This window comes from Tachypleus tridentatus, chromosome 13 (genome assembly GCF_004210375.1).
Source record: "Tachypleus tridentatus isolate NWPU-2018 chromosome 13, ASM421037v1, whole genome shotgun sequence".
NCBI classification, from domain to species: Eukaryota; Metazoa; Arthropoda; class Merostomata; order Xiphosura; family Limulidae; genus Tachypleus; species Tachypleus tridentatus.
This window is the reverse complement of record NC_134837.1, coordinates 68,703,688-68,730,886: the sequence shown is the minus strand read 5'-3', so window position 1 is coordinate 68,730,886 and position 27,199 is coordinate 68,703,688. Positions and strand designations below refer to the sequence as shown.

Sequence of the window (27,199 nt, the reverse complement as noted above, 5' to 3'; positions counted from 1 at the left end):
ACCAGTTGTAGCAGTATTGTTGGGCCCGGCATGGCCAAGTGAGTTAAGGAGTTCGACTGGTAATCTGAGGGTCACGGGTTCGAATCCACAATGCACCAAACATGCTCGCCCTTTCAGCCGTGGGGGCATTATAATGTGACGGTCAATCTCACTATTCGTCAGTAAAAGAGTAGCCCAAGAGTTAGCGGTGGGTGGTAATTATTAGCTGCCTTCCCTCTAGTCTTACACTGCTAAATTACAGACGATTAACGCAGATAACCCTGGTATAGCTTCGCGCGAAATTCAAAACAAATAAACAATGCAATTTATATGAAAAGTTTTATTTGAGATTAGGTCTATATTTAATTGTAGAGTCAGTGTTGAAACATTATTTGCGTCCTTAGGCCTACAGCTCCATTAATGTAAACATATCCTGCTGTAGAAACACTATAGGAGAAATAAACTGATTCAGTATTCTTACATGAAGTGGACTTTGCATCATTTTTACCATATAACTTAGACACCCCCACCAAATAAAAAAACAGAAAATAAAAAAGAACGTTACACATTTTTTCTTTTCTAAAACTATTAGAGTAGGAACTGGCTCTGAAACCGTCGTGAACTTTCTGTAAAGTTCGATAACAAAACTGAGTTGTTTTTTAAAATAAAAATATCAAGAATAGTAATAATTTTATTTTGTCTTATTTCATACGAGAAAAAAAATTAATGTATACATAGATTACTGTATTTCCTACTTTTCTAATACGTATTATATTATTGCTCATATTAGATCCTACTATTTACCAATGCAGGAAACGTTAAAAAGACAAATGAAGTACTTATAATCTATCAGTATAAACTGGCAAGTAAAAATATTTAAATGCCGTTTCATCAAAACCTTTGAAAACCTCTCCAGTCTTTGTTTAATCTCAGTAAAAATAGTGTATCGAAGTTCATTATTTTTGATGTCATGCTTCTTGTATTGTTGATCATTTGATTGTACCAAGATTTTTATATAAAAACAAGAATCTACTCACTTAATTGGGTATGCTGTAAAACTTTTGAAGTCAATTGCTGGATCTTTTTTTCAGATACGCATAGTGTACTAAATTAAAGTATAACCGTGCTTCCAGACATCCACGTCTCTTAGTGGCAAGTCTAAATGCTTATAAAGTTAAAAACCGAATTTCGATATCCTTGGTGGGTATAGCATAGATAGCCTATTGTGTAGCTTTATGCTCAACTGCATACAAACAAACAAAAGCTAGTCTCACACGTTAATAAGTAATTATGTTATAGTTTTCAGGTTTAATTGCTTTTAGCAGGAAATTTTAATTATATAAAGTGAACAGAAAGAAAGTGCAATACAGTTTTGTATTCAATAAAAATATTCTTTAGCAAGAAGACAGTGAATGTAAATCATATATATATATATATATTATGTCAGTTCAAGCTTTAAACCATTACTTTCGCTGATGGATTTGAATATGAAGAAGTCTATGAAAGAAACATATGTTGAAAAGAGACCTGAACGTTTTCATTACCCATTTTGTTTGATTTTGGTCAAGTTTGTGAATTACCTATTAAACAAGTAATGACTAGGAAAATAATAAGTTTATTAACTTTCACTAGCAGCATCTGTAAAAAATAACTATTCAGAAACAACTTTCAATTTACCCTATACAACAAATAAAATGAACATCGCTGGCTGTAGCCAGAATTCGTGCGCTTAGTTGGTTTTAATCTATCGCTCGAATTTTGTAGACAGGGGCTTCATGTTACATCTTAACTCTAATTAAAATTAATTAAATAAAACTTATTTACTGAATAAATTTAAATTTGTTTTGAGACGTTTGGTTTCTGATATTTTTTATGAGATTTAAAATGTTGGTATTTCACTAATGTGTGCGGATGAATAGAAAGAAGGATTTGTCGTAGACAAGAGTGGGATAAATTGAAACTTTCCACTTTACTAAACATTGAACATTTCCCTATGTTCTGAAAATAATATTAATACGAATAAATTAAGACCCTGGCCTTAACTGTATATATACTATAAGTGAAAGGAATATTTGTATTTCATTTATTTGTTGTTAAGCACAAAGCTACACAATAGGTTACCTGTGCTATGGACACAACATGTTTATAATAATATTGTATGTATACATGTATTTATACGTTTAAGATTAAGCTTCGCATTTTTCAAGTGTACATATGCACTTACAACGTGCAGGTAGACGTTCTTGTTTGTGATTGAAATAATATTTTCCCTACTTTTAAATATATATTGCATATGTTTTTAGCTTTAAACTTTTGGATTTAAAGTTTTCCAGGACTTTATTTCAAAAACTAACGAACAAACAGCAAAAGCACAAGAAAAGAACGTTAAAACAATTTCAACGTGAGACTTATTCGACCAAAAACATTCACTTATTTATGAGCTTTGTGTGATATGATTAATACACTATTTGAAGACTCAGAATTAGCCTCTACAGTTGTATATTGAGTTAATTTACACATTTGCAAGTGTGAAAGGTAAAAACATAAAACAAAAGTTACAAAATTTAATATTACATGTAGCCGGTCTTAATGTTATACACACTTTAATATAGTTCCACGTCAGTGCTCTGTGTGTATAGATCAGTGCACCACGTCAACCTCAACATTGAACTTCCTCTTCACGTGACCTATGCTTGACCAATCCATTTTCAACACGATGTTACTTTCTTTTTAACGCATGCGCCAAAATACATTTATTCTGGTGCCACGTGTGTCATCTTCCTTTTATAATTTCGTAGTGAACGTTAGGTTGTGTGTATGAGAAGATGTGGTTTCGTACTTTTGGCTTGTTGTTTCTTTGTGTTGTAATTGCCGTTGGTGAAGATGAAATTAAAAAAGAAGAAAATGTATTAGTGTTAAATAAGGACAATTTCGATAAAGTTCTGAAAGATAATAAATACATACTCGTCGAATTCTGTAAGTATATGTATATATATTTCAAATTCCATAACGCCGCACTGAAATAATGTATAGCGTCGCTAAACTGTAAGTTAGCGAGGAGTAGGAATAAGATGTCTGATGCTACACTTCGTCTTGCAATTTATTAATTTTTCAATGTGATAGTGGTGTCAGATATGTAAATCACTTCAGGCTTTAAAACAAAAGTTTATTAGTACTTTTGTTAAGTTTTATATAGATCTAATAGTTTTTCCTTATGTTATTCTCGCTAAAATATGAAGTTAAGATTTAATTTAGTTTTTTCGAACGTCTAAGCAAAAGTAGTAGTCCTTGTCGGGTCTAGCTCATTCGAGCTGTTTCAGTATATCTTTCTTATCCTGTTGAATATTAACTCGGGTAAATAGGAATATAATTTTAGAATTGTGTTTTTCAGGAAGAACCGTGTAAGCTGTATTTAATTTTCAATGCCGAATTGAATTGATGGTGTTTCATATGACTTACTGTTAAGTCAGCAGATTTTGTTAAATGCTTGCAAAATACTGAGGTGTCGCAAGATTTTTATTTTTTGTCTATTTTAACATGTACATATGAGTAATAGATCATTCGTGCTTTCAAAGCTGCCCATATGTTATAAAAACGAAAACATTGAAGTAAAGAGGCTCTACTGGCTACCAAGTATACTTATAAGTTTCTTTGTGTCTCGAAACGGCTGGTATGAGTATTACTTTTATTGATAAGCAGAGAACAACTTTGTTCTGCTTATCCATAAAAGTGTTAATACTCATACTAGCCGTTCTGAGATACATTTTTATTTCAAGTGGGTTTCTCGTCATCAAGAAGTTTGTGTAGCATTCCTAATCTCCATGCCTTTTAAAAGGTTGTAAATATATAACAAATAATTAATTTCATTTTTTTTATAGTCACTTCTTGGGTGTATTACAGATCTTTTTAATATAATGAAGCAAATGCATGGAGTTCTTGAAAATCTGAATAAAGATAGTTTTAGGCTATTATGTGGTTGTATTGATGTATTTTTCTACTCCAACAACATATTATGATGGTACTATTATAGAGAAGACCAGCACTTCTATAGTATTACATTTGTATACACTATTCAGCCACTGTATATGCATGCAGTGGTGTTATCCATAGTGTTTAAACCTTTGATTCTGTAATAAAACCAACTACAACTATGTACAGAATATATACCAACGATAGTACAAAAACAAAGTGATGTTATCTGTACACAGATGTTTTTATCTTCGTGTTTAGCTTTTATTATTTGTTTGTACAATTTATAATTCTTTACCTTATTAATTGAGTGCTTTGATCAAAGCAAACTACCTAATTATCTCCAGAAAAATACCTCAAGTACTTTCTAAGAGTGGACTTTGAACAAACTGTTAACTACTCTATTTATAAAGTTATGTTAGGCAACACTACTATGTATGTTTTTGTATTGTTTATTTATTATAAAAATGTTAAATTATTTAATATTGTATGAGTAGTTTGGCATTCATTAAATAAGAACAACCAAATTCTGGTTTCTTTTAGTAACGAAATATTTACAAACTTCTAGATGAGGTGAAGAGGGGGGGTGAAAGATAATACATCTATATATTTTAGAGGTAGAACTAATTGGGGCATGGTCCAAGAAATAACAATGAGGGTAACCACTTTGGTTTTAAAACATTTGTCTTAACTATATGCACAACTAATTTTTCTGGGCTACAGTGACAATGCCATCAATTTGTCTTTTTATAATTGCTTGTTCTGATAGATGAAGGCATACATTTTCTGAACATAACTTCAACCATGCTGGTTGTGAAATAGATTATAGGTTGATAATTTGGTAGCACAATAAAAGGGTATTGTATGATGAATTAAAACAAATGGTTATTAATTAAGGTAAAACAAAGTGTGAAATATACCACTAAAACCAATCTTATCAGTGAAAGTAAAAATGTATCTTTCTTACATTTAAAATTGGATATAATTAGAACATTTCAGTTTTATTAACTAAATTAGTATAATATGAAGAATAATATTTTTATGAAAAAGCCATTGAAAGAAAAGCAAACTTCATTTTGGGAGCCAGAACAAACAAGTAAATTGATTGTTTGTTTATGTAAGTAATTTTAAAGAACAATCAAAACTGTGCAATATGTACTACTGCTATGCCCCCAGATGTCCACTCTTAAGGTTAGGTATTAGTTTGTAGTATTTAACAACCAACAAAAACAATAACCTTATTAACTATAGCTGTGCTACAGAATTATAACTTAGGAAGGCATGAATAATTATCTGCTATCAATAAGTTATTGTCATGGTTAATTGTGATAAAGCTGGATTAGGTTTGGTTTCTGATAGTTACTTCAAACACAGCCAGTACTTAGAAGTGGAGAACTGATGTACGCAGTATCGATAATCTCTTTTAAACTACATTGTTGTTGACAGTAGTTAAAGTGATGTTACAAATTAAGAGAAATAGAATTAGTTTAGAATCATTTCATTGATAGAATTTTAGAATAATTTTGTTTTTGAGTGAAAATGACTTCTTTTTTTTGAGTTTTTAGTCTGAGCACTGATAAAATTAAATTTTTGATTGTTCCAAAACCAATATTTTTTTTTATTTTTTTGTAAGATGCCCCATGGTGTGGACATTGCAAAGCACTGGCTCCTGAATATGCAAAAGCAGCAACTCAGTTGGCTGATGAAAAATCTGATATTAAATTAGCCAAAGTCGATGCTACGGAAGAGACGGAGTTAGCCGAGAAACATGGTGTTCGAGGATATCCAACCTTGAAGTTCTTTAGAGATTCTGAACCACTGGATTACTCAGGTAGATTGCATTGTTAACTTGAAGTTTTGATAGATACCATGTAGATGTTTGTATAATTGTATACAGGTGTAGCTTGTTAACATTAAGTATAAGGTTGAAAAGTGTACTTGTTTATTTCTCTTTCTGTGTTTCATAGTTACATACTGATCTCCTTCTTCCTCTAATATGACATCATTCATTTAAGTTGTCATATTTTTGAATTCTGAAATAGTTACATGTTCTTAATAAATATTCAAAATGTGCAGAAATAATTTTGACGATTTGAGTAAGTTTTTTTAGTAATGGAATAAAGGAAATATTGGTAAGAAAATTTTATCCTAGATAAAGAGGAGCTATTTATGTTTTAACGCTGTTGACCAGTCAGACATGTTGAAACAATTGGGGAGGGCCTTCAGGAGTCTTGATTAAGGTTATGGGTGGGGTTTATTTTTGTGCACCAGCAATACCATGTGTGGGGTGCATGTATACTCTGTTTGATTTTATCACTCGTCAAGATTTTTGCCAGCCTACCCTAAGCTTGAAATTCTTTTAAGCATAAGTAGAGTAAATCTGTAAGAACTCGGGTATGGTCAAATACATTAATCAAAAGGGTTTGACTGACTTCTGAAGTCCAAAACTGTTATTAGATTTTAAATTGGTCAAGATACAATGGAGCTATGAGCTAAAAGTATATACTTTAAAGAAAAACCAAAACTATAAGACATTCTTGATCTGCTGTACTGTGTCTAATAACTTTAAGTCTGTGAACTAGCTTGGACTTGTGTTTGTTTCATGTATTGATATATGTTATGACAAGCTAAATTATCCATTCTCACTAATTTATGAAATAAATTGAGTTAATAGATTAACTTAGACTTTAAAACAGTTAACCGTGTTTCACTCTTGGGTTCACTCAGAGACAACACCCAAAGTTACTTGTATCACCCTCAACAAAATATAATTGTTGAATATTTCAGTCATGCTAAGAACAGCTCAACAATAACATGTAAGTCTAGTTTGTTATCCCTTAAGTTAATTCACATTTTAAAATGTGAATGATAGAATGGTTGATTACTAACAATTTGGTGTAGAATATCTTATCTGTGAAATAAAACCTAACATTATTCATATCCATTGTTCTGTTATTTCAAAAGTGAATGTTGAGCTTTGTCTGTGTGCGTAGTTTTTAAAACAGCAGGCTCCTGTGGTATTAACCTTCAGGTCACTGGTGTTAACCATTGACAAATCGAAAGATTTGTATCATTAAAAATCTAATTTATTTACTAATAAACAAAAAATGTTTGACTCTTGCACATATGTACGATTTTATAAATGTTTTTGTGAGCATACACAAGTAGGGACATCTTCATGAAGTAAACTTCATACTGATGATAATGATAAAGATCAGCTAATTTGTTCTTTCTAGCAAAACATATTAGTGAGAACTATGATGTTAAAGGATTCAATATTTACATTGAATGAATTTTTTGAATTGTTGTTTTTTTGAGTGTATAAAACTACCAAGATTACATAGACATTGTTGTAGTTGTATGAATTTTGATCTACATTAATGAAAAATGTTATTTTTAATGTTTTTAAAGTTTATTATAGAAGTTATTGAAGAATGCTATGTTATTTAACATACAAAACTGAAACTCTTGTTTGTAAAGGAATTGTAGCAACTGTTGATTTTTTTGGTTATATATCAGAACAGTTCCAGTTAATACTGATCATTCTTTAAGAAACCATAATTTCTTGTATAATAAACTTGGAAAAGTTTTATGGGCCAATTTTTAATTTTTTTTTGTAAGTGTATGAACAAAACTATTCAATACCAACTGTCTCCTGGTTTAGTTTTTTGTAATATAGTGATTAAATGACAAACTTGATTGATTTACCCACTTTCACAAAAATAACCAACTAATCCAAATTAATATGTCAGGTACTACTATTTATGGTTATTCATAGTATTCAAGTACCATATGAGAATAACTGATTAATTAGCCTGACAATTAATCAGTTATTGTTCAGGTCAAATTGTGACCATTATTGGTGTCAGTTACTGAAATTGTTTTAAATTTCTTTTGAAATTTCTTTTTAGTAGGAAATGTTGATGCCTTCAACTGTTAAAGGGAAATGTATGTAATGAGTGAATGGAAGAGGTGAGTTTGTTAAGGCTATGAATTACTACAAAAATTAAATAAATACAAATGTGACTTTCTATTTTTTTTAACCCTTTCCAGGCGGGTCATTGCATTCAAAATTTTATTGAATTATTATTTTATGAATTTGTTATTAATTAATTTTGGTATGAAACTGCAGATTATAATTTAAACTTCCATATTATCCATTATTTAATATTGTAATTTAAATGTAGGTGTTAGAAATAAACACACAAACATTGATTTTTTTTGTGTTGTGTGATATGTTGAATGCAGCACTTGTTCAACTTTTATTTACTGAGCTGTCACTAAATTTAGTGAAAGGGACACAATGGCACCACTCACCTCTTTCCATTATTGAAAATCATTCCTTATATACACTTCATGCTGGTAGGTTGAGTCTTTAGCCTGTTTGAAATTGCATAATTTTCTTATCCCCTAATATAGCTTAGTTACTAAACTTGATAAATTGTTATGAAATTCTATGGTATCAATATAATAACTTATTTTTTGGTTATTCAATTGCATGTGTAAAACCTAAAAATTTATTTCATGTCCTCCAGGAGCGAAGCTTCTTAAGGCTTAGCAATCTGTGACAAGCAGCAGCAGAGTACAAAGGTTGTAGCTAGAAGGGATAATTGTTTGCTTTACTTCTATGTTAACTGTTCTGTATTTTTAAAGAAATATAAGGTAAATAAATTATTTGTAAATGATGATAATGGTTGTACATATGTAATGTATTATAACTGAAATGTGACTGCCCTTTACAAAATACTAGTCTACTTAGAACACAGCCAATACAGGTCACTTTTATATTCTTGGACCTAGTAACAAGTGCACATACACCATGTCATTGTAACTTCTGTGGCATTAACTACCAATGGCTATCAGGTCAATAAAATAAATATTTAATGTTATGACATTTAAGCTATTTGGACTAAACATTTGTATTTTTGAGTTATTTCTAGTTATTTTATGAAAACAAAGGCATAATTTGTATTTATTTCTTAATTTTTTATGGTGGTTGCAAAATCAGTCAAGCCAACTCTTGGAGATTTGTTAGTGAAAATAACAATGTTTTTTTTAAACTTAATAAAACTATCTGGACATTATTAAGATTCTGTTTGTAAAATCTGAAAAATTACTTTAAGTTGGATAGAAAATGTGTGAAAATAAATGCATGAGAAATACATGGCTGCATGCTTTTTAAAAAAGATTTTGCATGAAAGCATTGTAAAATTTGTTAATAATTTGTCAAATTGTGTGACTATATGCTTACTAATTTAAAAGTAATATAAATTAAAACTATAACAAGCACAAAATGGTTGAGGTCAGTCCCAAGGTAAGAACCCATGCTGAAAGGGTTAATCTTGAATGAGAGAAAACAATATCATAATTAGAGCTTGACCAATTTAACTTGATTAGTCAATTGCCTACAATAATTACCTTGCAATTTGATGTTATTCAAAATAATAAATTTAATTAGTTGTATTAATTTTATTAATCTAAATATTTCAGGTTATTGTTTTTGAACTATCTCACAGTTGGAATATGGTGATTTCTGTCATTTATTTTTTATTTAATTAAGTTTTGAACCTAATGTTGCAACATTTGAAAGCATTAACTAATGAAAATTAATGTTATTTCTACTACCCATATCTCTTGAAAATGAGACATACTTGATATATTTGATTATTAATTGATTATCATTTTCTATTGATTGCCAAGTTCTTATCACTTAATCTTAGACATAAAAAAAAAATTGCATTTTCATGGCTTTCACTCCTGTAAAGTCAACAGACAAATAATGGTTATGAAGTAAACTTAATTATATTAGTTAGGTATACATCTGAAATTAGAATTTGAACCAATGTTTAAAGGTTTGCTTTTTTTGTATTTTTAAGCATGTTTGTAAATAAAAGTGGCTTGTCATGTTGTTTTAGAAACCTGTGTGGATTTCTATTTTCTTGTTAGTTTATTTAAATACAAATAATACTTTAAAACATTTTCATTTTAGGTGTGCTGTTGTTTTATAAAAATCTGTCATTGATTGTGGTTAACATTGTTTTTCTTATGCTTTTATATATTTTTAATTCTTAACTTATTTCAGTGGAATTTCAAAATATTTGTTTTTGTGCAATTGGTACAGTCAAATTATTTATGAAATTGAAATGGTAAGGCAAAGTGTAGTGGTTAACAACCAGAACATTCTTTTTCATTTTGTTGTCATTTGAAATGTCTTGTTCTAATAAGCTTGTAATGCATTCTGATTCTTGCATGACAAAGAAATTTGGTCATTGAAACTGTAATCTTTGTATTAACAGGTGGCCGTCAAGCTGATGAAATTATTCTTTGGTTGAAAAAGAAAACTGGACCACCTGCACTTACACTTAAGACAGTTGAAGAAACTACACAGTTCAAGGAAGGATCAGAGGTTGTTATTGTAGGTTTCTTTAAAGATCTGGAAAGTAAAGAAGCTAAAGTCTTTCTGGATGCTGCTGTAGTAACTGATGATTATCCATTTGCCATCACCTCACAGGATGAAGTTTATAAAGAATTAGATGTCCAGAAAGATGGCATCATTCTATACAAGAAGGTTGGTGTATATCCTTCATATAAAACATTGGATATAGTATTATTAAAACAACTAAACTTAATGCTTACCCCCTTCTGAATATCTTAATTTTAGGATGATAGCTTTTTGACTGAAAAAGCTTTAACCCACTGTACTATCTTAAATATACTTGTAATAGGTAGAGGGAAACTTGGAGAAATACACCCAGACCATATTTATAGATTTTGTGTCTTTGACAGTTGAATGCCCTGTATCATATCAGTCACTAAATAAGTGTTTTCTCAAATGAAAAACTGTGAAAGAAAATCCCTGCTGCAGTGAGAAAATTTTTTCTTGTGAATTGTCAAACCTAAATAACTTAGTTTACTTGTTTCTTTACTATAAAAATGTTTTGATGTACTTTCTGTTCTAAACTCAAGTTCTACAAGGTGCCATATTCTCATTGCTCTTGGATAATTGTCTTTCTTCATTCATCAGGTAGGAGTTGGTCATTTCTATTGTCAGGTTGTCAATTCTTTCAAGTCTACTGAGAAATCTTTTGAGGGAGAGAAGGAAGTACTGGGTTCAGATACAAGTTATTTGTACACTTAATACAAGATTGTTTGGTATGCTTTAATATTTATGCTAAACCAAAACTGATATTAGAGGTTACTTTGAATTGGCTGGTTCAGTTGCAAGATAGTTTTAAAACTGTTGATATCCAAACACCTTGGAAATGCACAAACTTTATAAAGTGTGTTGGTGCATGATTGGAAAAGTAGGCTTAAAATTAGAGTTACAACAATAATCTTTAACTCTTTTGCCCTGGCTTTCCTTTAATGTGGATGTTATTAAACTACCATTTGTATGTTATACCAGTTAGTAGATCATAGTCTTCACTAACAATATATATTTTTAATAGTATATATAAGTTGCTAAATCTACAAGGAAATATTTTAAAAAATCCTAAACTTTGAGTGTAATACACAAGACTTTCTTATTCAGTTTTGTTTGGTTACAGAGCTATCAATAGAAAATCGGGCCCTTCCCGTCACCCCCACTCACTTTCAGAATACGTTAACAATTCCCTCTTGCATTTAAATATATATATTACTTATAGTTAATAAAAAGTCGAGGTTTTTCATCAATCAAATGACGTAGTGTATAATGTTGTATTCTGAAAAGCTAATTAAGTTCATTCTGAATACAATCTTCATTCCCATGGGAAAGTTAAGACTATTTTAGATGATTTTGTAATAGCTCTTGTTGCATACTTGGATAACCAGAATTAAGTTTGAGAGTTAAGAGAAATTTTCTACTTTTTGCTTATTAGCCTACTTTCTCTAGTATGTCATTTAATTAGGTAGGTAGTTATTTGGTGCATTACAATCATTAGTATAAAAAAAGTAGGCTAAATATCATTATCCATCTACAGAAAAAAAAGCCTGGGTAGGAACTTGTGTTTATTATTTATTTGTTATTATAAAACTAAGAAACTTAACTAGGGATTTCTTTAGGTTAGTTAAGGTTAGATTAGGTAAAATAAATTGTAATATAATAAGAATATTATGAGGCAAACACATGGGTAGTGTAATTTGATAGCATAATGTAAGCTGTGTGTGCCCCAAGCAACTTACAACTTATGGTATGAATAGTTGTTAAACACAGTTCAAAGGGAAATTAAAAAAAAAAGAAAATTATAAATAGATGTATAGTTTTACAATCATAAAGCTACTTATGATAACTGAATGTGGTTTTAAGTTACAACTTGAAGTTATTCTAGAAAAAAAATGTGATTTAAATTAATTCTTTGTCAAATTGACTGATCTTGTGTTAAGTTAGGATAAATAAAATCTGTTAAAATATAGTCTTAATGAAGAAAACAAAAGTATTTAGGAGGTTTACACAAAGGAATTTTGAGATGACAAGTATTTTTAACCTTAATATGAAAATTACTTTGTGCACTGACTAAAAAACAAATACTCAATAAATTAATGGACAAATCTTTATTTTAGTTTATTAAAGATAATTCTCTCAAATGAGTTTTTATTTGTATGTAAAATGTACACACACACACACACACACACACACACACACACACACACACACACACACACACACACACACACTGAAGACTATCAAGAAGATATAAAAACTTTAAACAAATTGATCATGTGGTCAGTCAAAGTTAACTTGTATCGAGATCTGATGCACAATACTTTTGACATTTGTTTCACAAATTTCATAGTGTTGCTGTGTTTTTAGATTATCATTGTTTGGAAGTTCTACTCTTTAAAGTGGCAGAAACTTCAATTATGTGACCTGTTACATTATGTGCACAATATTTGTTTTTTGTTTTTGTTTTGAGAAACTTGTTAATAAGTTGTACGTCTGCTGAAAATCAGAGTTTGTTAAAGGCACATAAGCATTTGACAATCAAATTTGTTTACTTGAAGTAAACAATATTCACTTCATTTGATTACCCTGTTAATAATGCTTGAACATAACATCATCATAATAATGAACATTTTAAAAAATTTTAGTATAACTTTAAGTTACTTAGAATTGTAATAAGGCTTAGCTCACTGGGCAGTGACTGCATACACTTGTCAGATACATGTGCAAACTTATGGGAACCTAGTAATGTCTTCTCATTGTGCATATGTTCATTTTAGACATGAGTGAATGTATTATAATACAAGTCAGGAAATTACAAACAGTTGAATAGTGTTGAATCAAATTGCAGCAGTGAATTATTTCTCAAAAGAGAAAGCTGTGTTCATTTTATTTTTAATTTTTAAATTTGCACACTGTATGTCGATTTGAGGTCAAACTTTTAATATTCATGTAGTAGATTCTAAAGGTTATGGATATTAAATATGAAGGTTGTAAGATGAAGTATTTTTGTATACAAATTTGTAACAGAATGAAAGGTTAAATCTCATGAAGATTTAGCAAATTCATAATTATAGTAAATATCGTTACAAATAGTTTCACAGAAACAGGTTGGTGATATATATTTAAAAAAAAAACAAAAAAAAACCAGTACTGTCATTGTAGGATTAACTTTCTCAACACAAACTCAAGTCAATTTTACTGACCATGTGATCTTTGTATTTATTTAGTCTTTATAGATTAAATATTTAAATATAGTGTGTATATAGTCACAAAATTTGGCAGTCTTTCAGTTAATGTTAGCTCTTTTACATAAATTTTTTTGTGAAACATTTTTTAATAAACTAAAATAAAACCTTTTTTTTTCATGAATTTATTGTAAGTAGGTTTTAGCTCATAACGGTAAATATCTAGTTTATAATCTAGTTTTATTGGTTTATTAAACCATGTCTAACTATTATCTACACTATTAAAAGTTGTAAGTCACTTTGGGAATGTGCAGCTCATGTTACTCAATTGAATTACATTACTCACGAGGTGTTTGCATGCTTGTTGTGATAATCATTTTACCTAATGTAATCTTAACTAACCTAAAAATAATCCTTATTTTACATTTTAGTTAACTTTATAACAAAAAATAAATAATAAACAGGGAAAATAAGAAATAAAATACCCAGTCTTCTGTTTTCTTACTGTTGATGACAACCCTACTTTTTTTATACTATTAGTACACAATTTCTCTTAAGTTTCAAACTTTTTCTGGCTTCTAACTATGCGACAAAAGCCTTTACAAATTCATTTAGTTGCTAGCTTTCCCATGAGAACAAAGCTTGTGCTCTGATTAAAATTGACGTTTAACATTTTAGAACATAATGTTATACAATACATCATTCAATAGATAAACCTTGACTTTCTATTGGGTATAGGTAATGTATATCAAAGATATAAGAGAATTATTAACAGTTTCTGAAAGAGAGGATGTGACAAGTGGGTGTGGCAGGATGTCTGCTTTTCTGTTTGGTAGATTTGTAACCAAAGTTTGAAGTCAATTTAAAAAAACAAACAAACAAAAAAGACATTGTTTGTCTGGGCAATGATGATTTTATAGTGAGTAATTTACATATAGTTTTGTAGTTACTGGAGGGGTGGTACACAAAATATAAAGACAGGATATCTAGAGAAAGTGTCTCACTGGGAGAAATTCAAGATTTTAAGAAATATTTCATTATAGAAGTAAGAACTTGTAATCTATATTTTAGTTGTATATTAGTTATTTTGTGCTTTACTAACTTGTGTAACTTAAGCACAAAGGAGTTTAATAAAATTAATACACTAAAATTATGTTTCTTCCACAGAAAATGATAACCAGGGTTAATGGGCTAGTCAGTTAATGAATTAACAAATGACAAATGTCACTAATTATACAGCTCTGGTTTTAGGTACCATGAACACTGGCTTCTTATTGTATGGTTTATAGAAATGGTTGTGCAGATTTTTTGGTGCTGCCATACAGTTATAATAATTTTGTTGTACATGTATAGAGGCTCGTTTGACTTAACTGGTGTCAGTTGTCATGGCATTAAAAAGAGAGATCACATTTACTTTACTAGGAGCTTTGCAAACCTTAAATTTTCCATCCATGTGAACCTTGCAGCAAACACTGTACTTCATGTTGTTGGAACAGGTTTCCTAGGACAAGATATTTGTGAATTATTATTTTATGTACTGTTGGTGAGACATGCATGTCAGTTACCTTCTGTTTAATGTATCTGCAGAACTTTTCTTGTGGCTTTTATGAATAACCTTTAGAAAAAGTTGACACTAGTCTGGCTCATGACAGGATTGTTCCATTTAATAATTAGGAACCTATTGTATATGTAAGTTCTAGACTTACCAAAACTTGTATTTGCTGCAAACAATTTGCATAGGTTGGTGATTCAATCTTTTTATGACATTGGGTAAAATTTTCATAGTTGAATGTAAGTGATTGAAGGTGTATGATGTGAAAAAACAAATGCAGTCACAAGGAAATGGTTTCACTTTTCATCTGAGAATAATACAAATAAATATTAAGTCTTGTAAGTTTTATTAATACAATAATCTCATCGTTCCTACTTTAGGACACTATTTTTATAAAGATCTACATAATTTTAAAGCTTCATGTTTGTTCATTTAGCAAGTCAAAGTTAGAAGGATATTTGATTTGAGAAAGAAAGTGGTTATTTTTGGTAGGTCATTGAGTAGCAAGGTAAAAAATAAATGAGAAATCCATTGATAGATCTATGAAATCATGGCTTATACTGATTTTAAATGTGTATTCATTTAAAAAATAAAGTCCTAATTATATTTGACTTAAAAATGATTTTAGTAATGAAGTTGATGTCATTAAATATAACTGTATAAATTGGTAAATAATTAATAAATCTGTTTTTGGAAACCTTTTCCTGAATAGGCTCAATAAGATAGGTTGTTAACACAAATAAATGTGTGAATATTATCATTACATTTCTTTTCTTTAAAGATTCAATAGAACTATTTTGTATTCTCACAATTTTTTCATAGTGAGTGATATATTAGCTCTCTTCAATTTCTTTCAGTTTGATGAGGGTAAGAATGTCTTTGAAGGTGACCTGACAGTCGATAACATAAAGAAGTTCGTAAAGGCCAATAGTCTTCCACTTGTTGTAGAATTTAACCATGAGGTTTGTTTTTAATACAGTCTTGTGTACCCAGTAAGTTAGTGTATAAACTGATCTGCTAGTTTTCTCCCTGTTGATAAAATATTTTAACTGTATCTTGTGAGCTCAATCATACAAAATACAATGTTTCGAAATCTGTGAATGAATCTTGAGATACTGAATGCATAAATTGATGAAACAAATTTCAAAACTAAATAATGTAAGAAAATTGTAAATGGATAGCTTTAGGTTTAAAACATCCTCCGCACAGGACATGAATTAAATTAATATTTTCTAGTGAATGACCTTTCTTTTCAAATATGAGCAGTTTAAAACTTTATTACAGCTAATTTACATTTTAAATGTATATATTAGATTGGATGATTTGATTGTACTGATTGTTACTTGGGCCTCTGTTCTTCAAATATTTTTCTTAGAAAACAAAGTAACATCATTAACATGTTATAAGCTATGTTGATTATAGATAACTAAATTAAACTTGAACTGTTTTATAAATGTTTAAGAGACGTGAACTGTTGTCATTTTTAAATGTTTTTACAAGTGGTAACTTGGTTTTAAATGACCACAAGATAACTTTGTCTCTTCTGTCTTTAGAATTGGTCTTATTATAGTTATTACTTTTTAATCTAGAGTGCTCAGAAGATCTTTGGAGGTGAAATCAAATCTCACAACTTGCTTTTCATTAGTAAGACTGCATCTGAATATGAAAAAATATTAGAAGACTTTCGAAACATTGCTAAAGAATTCAAAAACAAGGTATGTCTACATTGGCTGTGAGAAGTTTTTAATTCTCAGGATAGACAATTATTAATAAATAATAATGAAAAAAAAATGCAAGAAACTACAGATCCTCAGTTGTATAAGCTGGTGTAACTTAGTTTTTCAGCTGGTGTTGGACATGATAGGAATAGTTGTTCCATATTCATGTGAATTATGGAATCCATTTTATATATATATATATATTTGCAGCATGTTTATTTTTAATGGTTATATATTTCCAAATGTTTAGGAACAAAGTGACTAGTTGCTTGGAAGATGGGGGCCCTTTGAATTTTTGCCTAATAAATTTTAGTTGACAAGTGACATTCATCTTATCCATAAAATTAATTATGAAAAGTTTGAATATTATTATAGTTGTAATTGGTGTCACATGGTGGAGTTCTTGTATACTGCCATACTCATGACTGTGTCCTACAGCTGGAGTGTTTGAACTGAAGAAACATTCTTACAGTTTTAAAGTCACAAACATTTAGCATTTTTGCAATGGTGGAGAAAAAAAACACCCTGCAAAAATACCTTTTGAACATTGTTGTTTAGGTGGAATTATGAATTTCTCTTGATATCTCTAACAAAGAAATAAATGTGCTAGAAATTAATGAAGGCAGAAGTTGAAAGCTTCAAGCCATTGAATGTTAACACTTTTTTCAAGAATCTTTTCATTTAAAAAAGTACTTACTTTCCTGCAATGAAAATTTTAAAGAGTTTTATATTTAAGTGTACTTTTCAAAACAGCATAATGGCCTTCTATGTTCCATGTTTAAAAGAAACCCTGAAAATTAGTACATTGTTCAAATACCAATGGGTGATCTGTAAATGTTTTCAGTTTCATGTTGTTTATAACTCAAAACACATTATTTTTTATTGTAGTAATGATAAGCCGGAGCATTAACTTGATAATGGTTGAAGTTATAAATTTATAAAAGTTTGGATTTCTTTTGTTTTTTTACTGTAAGCTGCTGTAATAAACATTCACTTTAGTTTTGTCATTAAAAAAGAGAAAAAAAAAGTACCCAATTCTTTAGTATATGTAAGAACGTCTTTCTTACTTTTTGTGTAATTCCTGATACCTCTGAAAGGTATTTTTGATGTTTTAAAATGTTATGCATCACAAAAATATTTAGTGTATCATTTGTATTTAGTTTAGGCTTGGTGTCTGCACTAGATAACTTTTGTTTTAATAGCAAAGTAAGTCTAGTTTGGAATTAACCAGTAATGGATCTGTAGTTTGGTTTCTGTTAATGCTAGATAAGGTTAACTAAGAGGTTGTATATGTACCTTCAAGATCATGAATAATTTCTTGCAGGTCCTGTTTGTTACAATTGACACTGACGAAGAAGACCATGAACGAATCATGGAGTTCTTTGGCTTGAAGAAGGAAGATACTCCAGATATGAGGCTTATTGTCTTAGAGGATGAGATGAATAAATTCAAGCCAGAAACAACTAAAATTACTGTGGAAAATATTCGTAACTTTGTGCAGGGGGTTTTGGATGGAAAAATTAAGGTGTGTAAAGTATATTGCTTGCTGTAATGTATTATCTAGCTATTTAAAAGGGTAATAGTTTTGGGGATTAACAGTTTTCACTGCCAATTTCGAAACCTGGACTCGTAACCATTGATTATATTCTAAATATAATGGTGAGTAACATGACATTAGTTGGGAAATATTTGATGTAAAAGTTTTTTGGTTTTTTTTTATGACTGAAAGAATAATGTGTAGGAAAACATTGTTTTAAAGAAAGTTTTTTGTTTTTAATCTTATTAAGCTTTCCAAGTTTAATGACGGCAAAGTTTCATTTGAATATTAACACACACATGCACACATACCTAATTTCATCTGTAAAAAATAATTTAATTTGGAACTACATTACTCTTTGTTTAGTAACTGGGCAAAAAGGACAGAGTGAATGAAAAGAACATGAACTCACCCTCCCCATTTAATCAGTAGTAATTTATAAATAGTTGTAACTCTAAAACAGGATTTGATACCTGTGGTGTAAATAGTACAGGTAGCTTTCTTCAACTTTGTTTTAACATCTTAACAAACAAGAAAATTATAATAGTAAGCCTGAATGCATAAGACCTGAATATACTAAAATCTTCTTTACTTCTTTTAATGGATCATTTATAATAAAACTTTTTTATAAAAAAAACAAGCAGAAATACCCATTGGATAACAGAAATTGTTAAATAAAACACAATGCAAGTTTAACAGCAATCATATATTTCAAAGTAATAACTAACAAACTTAGCTTCAACTTAAAGTTATGACAAAAATTCTTCGTAAGTATTTTCAGTTTGCTTTCTATCTACCAACAAATAAAGATTTAGAAGTGATCCCATGCTTTAACACCTTAAATCTCATTGACCATGAGAATAGCATGATTGTTTGAGGAACAGTCTAGTAACTTTCATACTTTAACCTTGAATCCCTTTAATATTAAACACTGTCTAAAGAGTCAATGGAATGGGAGTAATTAAGCAATATGCTTTGCAAAATAGAAATAGGATGTTCCCATAGTGCTTATGTACAGATTTTGGATGAAATTAGCATGGTTATCTTGGAGTTGGGTACAAGCAAACACAGTTTTGTCTTTTAATGTTGGTAAAAATCTTATCTTTTGAGGGCACTTATTCTTACTTTGAGCAAGTTGTCCTAGAGTGAAGAAAATTACTTGTAAAACTATAATGATATTAATATTGTTATTTAACTCTTATGTTAAATCTGATCTAACTGTAGTAAAAAAAAAAAAAAAGAGCTAAATCTGTATTTGCCTACTAATTTATGTTGGTAATATTCTTTCATTTATAAAAACTGATTGTTACCACAGGCAGTAATAATAAATTAACTGTTTTGATTTATGACTTTAGATACACTAGCATTTAAAGGAAAGTGTGAACATTTGAACTTTTTTAAAAGAAACAAAATATAATATTTGTCTTATCACCATAGCAACATCTGTTGTCCCAAGATATACCAGAAGACTGGGATAAAAATCCAGTGAAGGTTCTTGTTGCTAAGAATTTTGATGAAGTGGTGTTTGACAAGTCTAAGGATGTTTTAGTTGAATTTTGTAAGTACAAGGTGTTTGTGTTAAAGTAAGAGTTGCTGTTATTTCAAATCATTTGTTAAATACATTTTTTAGATACACTTTTGGAGTACTGTGTCTCTAGTGAATGTGTACTTTTAATGTGGTTTTCTACAGTGAAAAAAAAAATGGAATTTTGGTGAGTTACCAAGTAAAGTATTATAGATTACTACAGATGTTCAGAATAATAGACTCGATCACTTGTAGATCAGTTATTAATCTCAATAATGGAGATTGTGTTACGTTTAGGATTTGTATTTTGGGTACAATAAAATGTAAGGAGTTCATTTTTGTGCATCTCTTTAACCTGAGGAATTTTGTATTCAAATTAATATTTTGCATATGGATTAGTGTTTTTGTAACTACTTCATTTTTTCACTGGCTTACCTCGTAAGAATAATGTTGGGTAGAAATCCTGTCCACACAATGGTAATATATTATAATTTAGGAATTTCAAATTCTGTGTTTTATGTCATCTATTTATGTTGGTCAAACTGTAATTTGGAATTTTTGAGGTGGAAGACTAAGTTGATGCAATGTCTTACACCTAAACCCTTTTTCATATGATCTCTGTTAAAGTAAATTAGTGTAGATTTTATCTACTTTTCCTATAAGTTTTAAATTTAGTTTGTAGAGAAATGAAACTGACCTTGCAAACTTTTATAAACAAAATATATGGTGAACAAATTCTACTTGTAGTTTATTTCTAAGCAACTTTTATGTAAAAGACAATTAGGGTATTTTCTAGGATGTTGATTTTGCTGAGCACTCGTTTCACATTTGGTTTAGTTTGCTTTTGTTAGGTAAATGGTTTTACTTTTAAGTACAGGTATAAATATGAGTATTTAACTTACTGTAGTAAAGCTTACAATAAAGATTAAATGTTATTTTCTTCTACAGATGCTCCTTGGTGTGGACATTGTAAACAACTTGCTCCTATATATGATGAACTAGGTGAGAAGTACAAAGATAATGATAAAGTAGTTATTGCTAAGATGGATGCTACTGTGAATGAACTTGATCACACAAAAATCAACAGCTTTCCAACTATTAAGCTTTATAAGAGAGATACAAATGAGGTGAGTATCTACATTGTAATGTGGGTATGTAGAAAGTTCTTTTATTTCAGTTGTTCTTTGATGATTTTTAATTATTGTTTTATGATAGTCAATTACTAATCTCAAGCATTAATTTTAGGCCTACTTGTCAGTTACTAGTAATTATATGCATTGTTTCAAGGCCTGTTCTTGTCAGACACTGATAAACATTAAAGTTGTATCTAGAGTTATTCTTATTAGATTTGAATTTCCAAGTTTTACGACAAAGTGCACTCGAAAGAAAAGTGTTCACTGGCTGTTAAACACTATTAAAATAATATTCCAATCAGTACTAAATATAACTAGTTCTAGCTTTAAAGGCAATTTGTTTTTAATCACTTTTAATCTTTATTATGTCAGATACCTGCTTAAAAGTTTGGGTAGTTGTAATCTGTAAATGTTTTCTGTCTTGTAGAGATTGTAGGAACGTGAGTTAATTATGCTCGGACCGACAAAAGCAGTAAGGGTTTTACACTCGTAAACTATACAAAAATACCTAATTCAGTGTATAGAATAAACTTGTCAGTGATTTATTGAATTATTAGATATAAATCACCAATTCATTACTGAGCTTCATAACATTTCAAATGACTTATTTACAACTTTACACTAAAATTTGTGTTTAAAACAGGTATGATGCTTATGTAAACAAACCTAATACTATAAGCTGTAACTTGTGTGTAATTTTATTAATGATTAGTAAACTCAGAATAGTTATTATTCTGTTATATTTAATGAGCCAGTGTTTGAAAAGAATAAAACAAACTACTGCAGTGGTGACATGCTGGATTAACTTTAGTCACTTGTCTCATTTTGTTTGTGGAGTTGACTGTGTTCTTGCTACCTACTCTTCAGTTTGAGTTATATACTGGATTATTAAATTATTATAAAATATTTACACAACTGTTAATATGCTTTTTCTTCTAATATTACATAGTTGTTGTAGTTAAGTGAAGTGTTCAGCAGAGTTTGGAAGTAATTCAGCTACTAGTTGAGTGATTTTAAGCTTTTGACACAGTGCACTAGTTTTTAAAATATTTATCCTCTAAAAGTTTAGTTAGGATAAAAGTATCTTCACAGTTTTCCTAGTAACTTAAAAATATTGTTGGAACACTGTAGTTAAAGTAATTAAAAGTGTACTAGATTCCTGTAAATCTGCTAGTTGTGTTTAACATTTTTTTTATGTTTGTATTGGTTAATGTTATTTTAACAATTTTATTTGACTGGTAGCTGAAGCAAAAAAAAAGAAAAAAGCATTGCAATAGTTGTGATGGTTAACAAAGGTAGTTATTCTTATCCTTAACCTTGTAAAGTGTAATAAACATACCTTCTAAATTATGAGAAGTATCTCTAAGTCTCTAATGAAAGAATTAACATTTTCTTATCTCATTATCTACATGAGATTTCCACCAAAGTCTGTAATGAGAAAACTCTATGGTATAGGTTACACAGGTACAAAAAATTTACAAAACCAAATTAATTGGTACAACCATACTGTGGCTCGACAGGGGAGTTTTTAGTTATGGGTTTGAGTCCCAGTCATTGAACATTCAGTGGTGAAGACATAACGTAGCATCCAATCCCACTGTTAATTGTTAAGGGTAGCCCAAGAGTTTGCAGTAAGTGGTGTTGTCTGTCTTACCTCTAATCTCGCTGTTAAATTAGGTACAGGTACTTGGAAATGGGGAGTGTCACCAGGTATTTCTATCCAACAATCACCAATTTTATATCACTGTCCAAGATACTTTAATGGTCATCAGAGGCCTTAGGACACAAAACCCCGTGGTGTGTTTTATTCTTGGTTGAACTAAGTTTGTACAGGGTTAAATTTCAGTAAAAGTATTGTCTTTCATATTTGTTACACTTATCAGTTAAGCTGTTGCTGGTATTCTTGTAGGTAGTTGAATATAATGGAGAACGAACTTTAGTAGGAATTGGCAAGTTCCTGGAGACAGACGGAGAATATGGAAGAGCTGCACCTGATGAGGTAACCCTTGTTTGTTAAGTAGGATATTTACAGCTGATCTTTTATTTTTTTGTAGGTTATAGATTTCAGTGGAGAGCGTACACTAGATGGCCTCAAGAATTTTATACAGTCTGGTGGAGTAGATGGGGCTTCACCTAAAGAACAGGTTGGGTACTAACTTTCTTCACTAATAGCATGTTCTCTAATCTTTTGGTGTTGGGAAATTAAAGTTTAACAGAAGTGTAACATCTTAACACTAATGTCAGGAAGTTTTAAATAATTATAAATTCAGTAGTTGCTGATTATGGGGAAGCTTTGTAAATTTTAGATTTTTTATAATTTACTTCATTAATACTAGATTATTATTGGTGTGGTGATGGATTGATTGTAACTTTTCTCCTGGCCTGTGTAGAAACTTGGACTGACATCTACTACATAGGATCACCCAGTTGAATTTTCCTTAATTTTTTTACTAGACAAATTTTTAACTAAATACATTGTGAGGCTTACAAATTGTAGAAAAAAATTATTTTCAGAATATGGTAATTTCTGTAAAACCATAATAACAGGGTTGTGATGTAAAGTGGTAAGTTACACAAAATCCTTGTATATAAAGTAAAATACTAAGTAATTTTTCAGTGGAGTAGAATAATGTGGTAAAAGAGCCTTAACTAGTAGTAACTTACCATAGTAGTGTAAGTTTAAGTGGGAGTACGGAGGGAGATCCACCTGCAAGACATGCATTCTGTGCCCACTTGATCAAGCTATAATATTACACTGCAAAACGTAGAACTAAATGTCTGTTCCAGGGTCTTCACGTGCTACTAAAGCTGAATTCGTCATGTGCAATTTAGATGCCTTAGTGCTGTTATAACCCAGGTTTCTTTCTGAGGAATCTCCTCTATACATTCTATATTCATCTTGAAATATTTGATATTAAAAAATAAAATGATAGCAGTAATGATTATAATCTTTTAAGCTTTTTGGTAAATTATAAATGTTAAATTGAATAATTAGTATTTTAGCTGCAATAGAAATTTTGAAAATTATACTTGTCAAGCTTTCAAACTACTGTTTCACTCACATACTTATTAACATTAACTCTTGACTGTTAAACTTCCATTTGTTTAGTTACTCCAGTTACAGATTTTGACTCTTAAAAATTACAACTTGTGTAGATAAAAAGCAGATTAAAAATCTTTCGTAACTGAAATCTGTATCTTTCAGCTACTGGATAATATTTGGTCTTGGCAACTATTTATGTATTGGCGAGCTAGGTTACAAAGATCTTGAAGACTGTAATGGTGATATTGAAACATTTTTGAGAAAGGGGACAACATCTTGTGTATAGTCTGTAAACCCTTTTTTCATCAGAATTAAGTTTAAATTATAATGTAAATTAATTTTACTAGAAACTAAATTGCAACAACTTAACTTTCCAGCACTGTCTATGCCTTTCCCAGATGTTCGAGACTACCTGCTTATTACATTGTACTGATTATAGAGTTGTCTGTACCCAAGAATTTAAATTTTAAAAGTATAGTTCAGAACAATATTTTTGTGAAATCTCTGCCATTCCAATAATGAGGAATGCAAATACATGAACTTATCAGGAATATTCATTTAAAACTAACTATTACGTTAATTTTGTGTGTAATTTATCTCTGCTTATACATTGGTGTATAATTGCATACCATTTTCTGTAAATTTTGAAAAATTTTATGCTTAATTGTAAGTAAAACCTACAACAACGAATCTGAAGTAAAGAATGCTGAAACTTGGACTCCTTCTACCTGTGATATAATGCTGAATTTCACTTGAAATTAGTTATAAGATGATTAACAAAATCTTTTAATATTCTAAAGAAATGTATCAACTGTAAGTTTTGATTGTTGGATGGTCTTAAGTGCAACAGATTTGAAACCTTCTTAAGGTTTAGTAGTTTTTTTTGTAATGAAAAATAGTTCAACTGATTAAATTTAAGACAGTTTGTTTATTACATGTTTTTGATGTAAGTAAAGTCAAATTGAGCTGTCTGTAACATTTGAAGAATGTAAAAACACTCATTGTTCTGTTGATTACCCCAGAATGCATGTTTAGCACAGTTTAAAAATAACTTCTAAGATTTTCTTTACAAAAGTAACATTCTAGACTTGCTTCACAGTAGAGGTCACCCTATATGCTAAATTTCAAAGAAATACCTTAATTTGCTCCAAAAAGCTCTCTGTCTTTGTTACATTTATTACATTAGTAAATAAGGTAATAATCATTGTTGTATTTAAGATTTCACATCATTAAGATCTTTCACTATCAGAAGAAAAAACGTTTTGGTACAAAAATAGAATTTTTGCATTCACAACAAGCTGTATTAACAACTTTGTTATAGATAGTGTTATGACTAAATAAATACTGTTGTAAATAACCATAAGTTACAGAAAATCACCATCACAAATCTGAAAGATATTGCAACTCTGTTATGAGTTCTCGGTGGAATCTGACACCCTTGCACTAGGTGTAGCTGTATAGTAGTCTCTGTGTGACTCAAACAAAACATTTAGTAACATGAATATAAACAAATGCCATAAATCCAACTAATACATGCTAAACGTTACTGTGATTTCACTAAGTTTGTTTGGTCGGATCTTTACGATGGTGTTACAACATTCAAAAATAATTGTTTAGTATGATGCAGTAAATTACTATTAGTTGTGAAGGGTAAGTAAATAAATAGGTTTATAAGTGGATTCAAGCTCCACCAAGATCATTTTCCATCCATGTGCTTTCAGTGTTTATTTACCATTGATGTTTATTCAGGTATTAATAATTGAGATTTCTTTTTTATCAGGAGGAGGAAGAGGAGGAAGAAGGTGAAGAGGAAGACCAGAAGAAGAGAGACGAGCTTTAAATGTGTTACATTCCTTAACATCTGTTATCAGGGTTAGGAGAGTTGAAAATATTGTCGTTTTTGTATTAAAGTCTGCTTTACATTGTGAAATCAATGGTTGACATATACATTTTTTTAGTGATTATGTTTTATTTCTTCAGTTGCTAATAAATGAAAATACAAAGACCTGACACTCATTGTTGGCCCATGTGGTCAGTACTGTTTTTTACTTCTGTATTAACTTGCCAGTAATTTCACGAAATTTGATATTTTATAGTTTTGTTAAGCATATTGTAAAGAACTCTATATATATAAAACAAAACAAAAACCCTAAATGTTTTAGGGAGGTATATTTTTTCCTTTTATTTTAAGGAACTAACGTTCACGTGTTTCTCCAAGACTTAGTGGTTTAAAAACAAGTTCCATGTTAGATGAAAATTATGTACTTCTGTCTCTCGATGTTGTTCAATAAACAACATATTGAACAACTTTGGTTATTGTGATTTTATACAATGGGATGAAATTACAAATGGTTTTAACTTGTATACATTGAGAGCAGTGTAAAATGCTAATTTTGTATTTAAAGTAATTGGGAATTCACACCAACAAAATGGGGTAAGTCAGCAGTTTCTCATTTTATAACTGTTTGTCCACAGTCTATATGAGTAACACAAAAACAAATTGAATAATGAAGGTCATCAGCATATGTAACTGTTGTCTCATGCCAGATTAAACCCCCTTTTCATTGCATATTATTTTTCAGTTAATTTTGTTTAGTTTAAATCTTGTATGTTTTCTTAAGCCTGATAAAATGTAGCCCAAATAAATAATTTTCATTTAGGTACCCAAACTATCTTCACTTTTAGTTCTCCATTTTATTTAATAAAAATATATTTATTTCTAAATCACTTTTGTAACTGTTAACACGTGCATACAGATCTGGCAACCATTCTATTATTGTATCTTTGTGATCTGAGAGAGAAATGGTAGTAAAAGTTTAATTTACCAGTAACAATGATTTTTTGGTTCTGAGTCTGCCCGAATGTAACTCAGTGAGTGGTATATACAATGAAGTAACTTTTTTCAAGCTGATTCCCATATGCATATGACAGCTGGTGTGCTGTTTCTCGGGTAAATTCCAATACACAATTTACACCTGCATTTGTCAAGCCAACTCCCATATTCATTTTGCAGCTTTCCTTCTCTTACAACCTGTTCAAAGTCATGAAACTGCATGTATTGTGGTGATAATATCTTTCACATCTAAGGAATAGGTAATTGTCTTACTAGGTAGCTCTTTAATTAATTGTTGACT

The 27,199-nt window shown here is 29.9% G+C and overlaps 1 protein-coding gene across 2 annotated transcripts; it reads left to right on the top strand.

Annotated features, from left to right (window-relative positions):
• The first annotated feature begins 2,732 nt into the window (after positions 1 to 2,732).
• Positions 2,733 to 26,372, top strand: Pdi (protein disulfide isomerase). Of its 2 annotated transcripts, none has more exons than XM_076477837.1 (10): positions 2,733 to 2,955; positions 5,582 to 5,779; positions 10,245 to 10,516; positions 15,967 to 16,071; positions 16,699 to 16,824; positions 18,152 to 18,352; positions 19,802 to 19,922; positions 20,838 to 21,016; positions 22,932 to 23,021; positions 25,846 to 26,372. In XM_076477837.1, the coding sequence occupies exons 1-10, from the start codon at positions 2,805 to 2,807 to the stop codon at positions 25,903 to 25,905; spliced, it is 1,503 nt and encodes a 500-aa protein (XP_076333952.1). In that variant the 5' UTR covers positions 2,733 to 2,804; the 3' UTR covers positions 25,906 to 26,372. The 2 variants fall into 2 exon arrangements, with proteins under 2 accessions (XP_076333952.1, XP_076333951.1); XM_076477836.1 differs by lacking the exon at positions 22,932 to 23,021 and adding an exon at positions 23,077 to 23,166 and having other exon boundaries at positions 2,738 to 2,955.
• Positions 26,373 to 27,199: the final 827 nt, after the last annotated feature.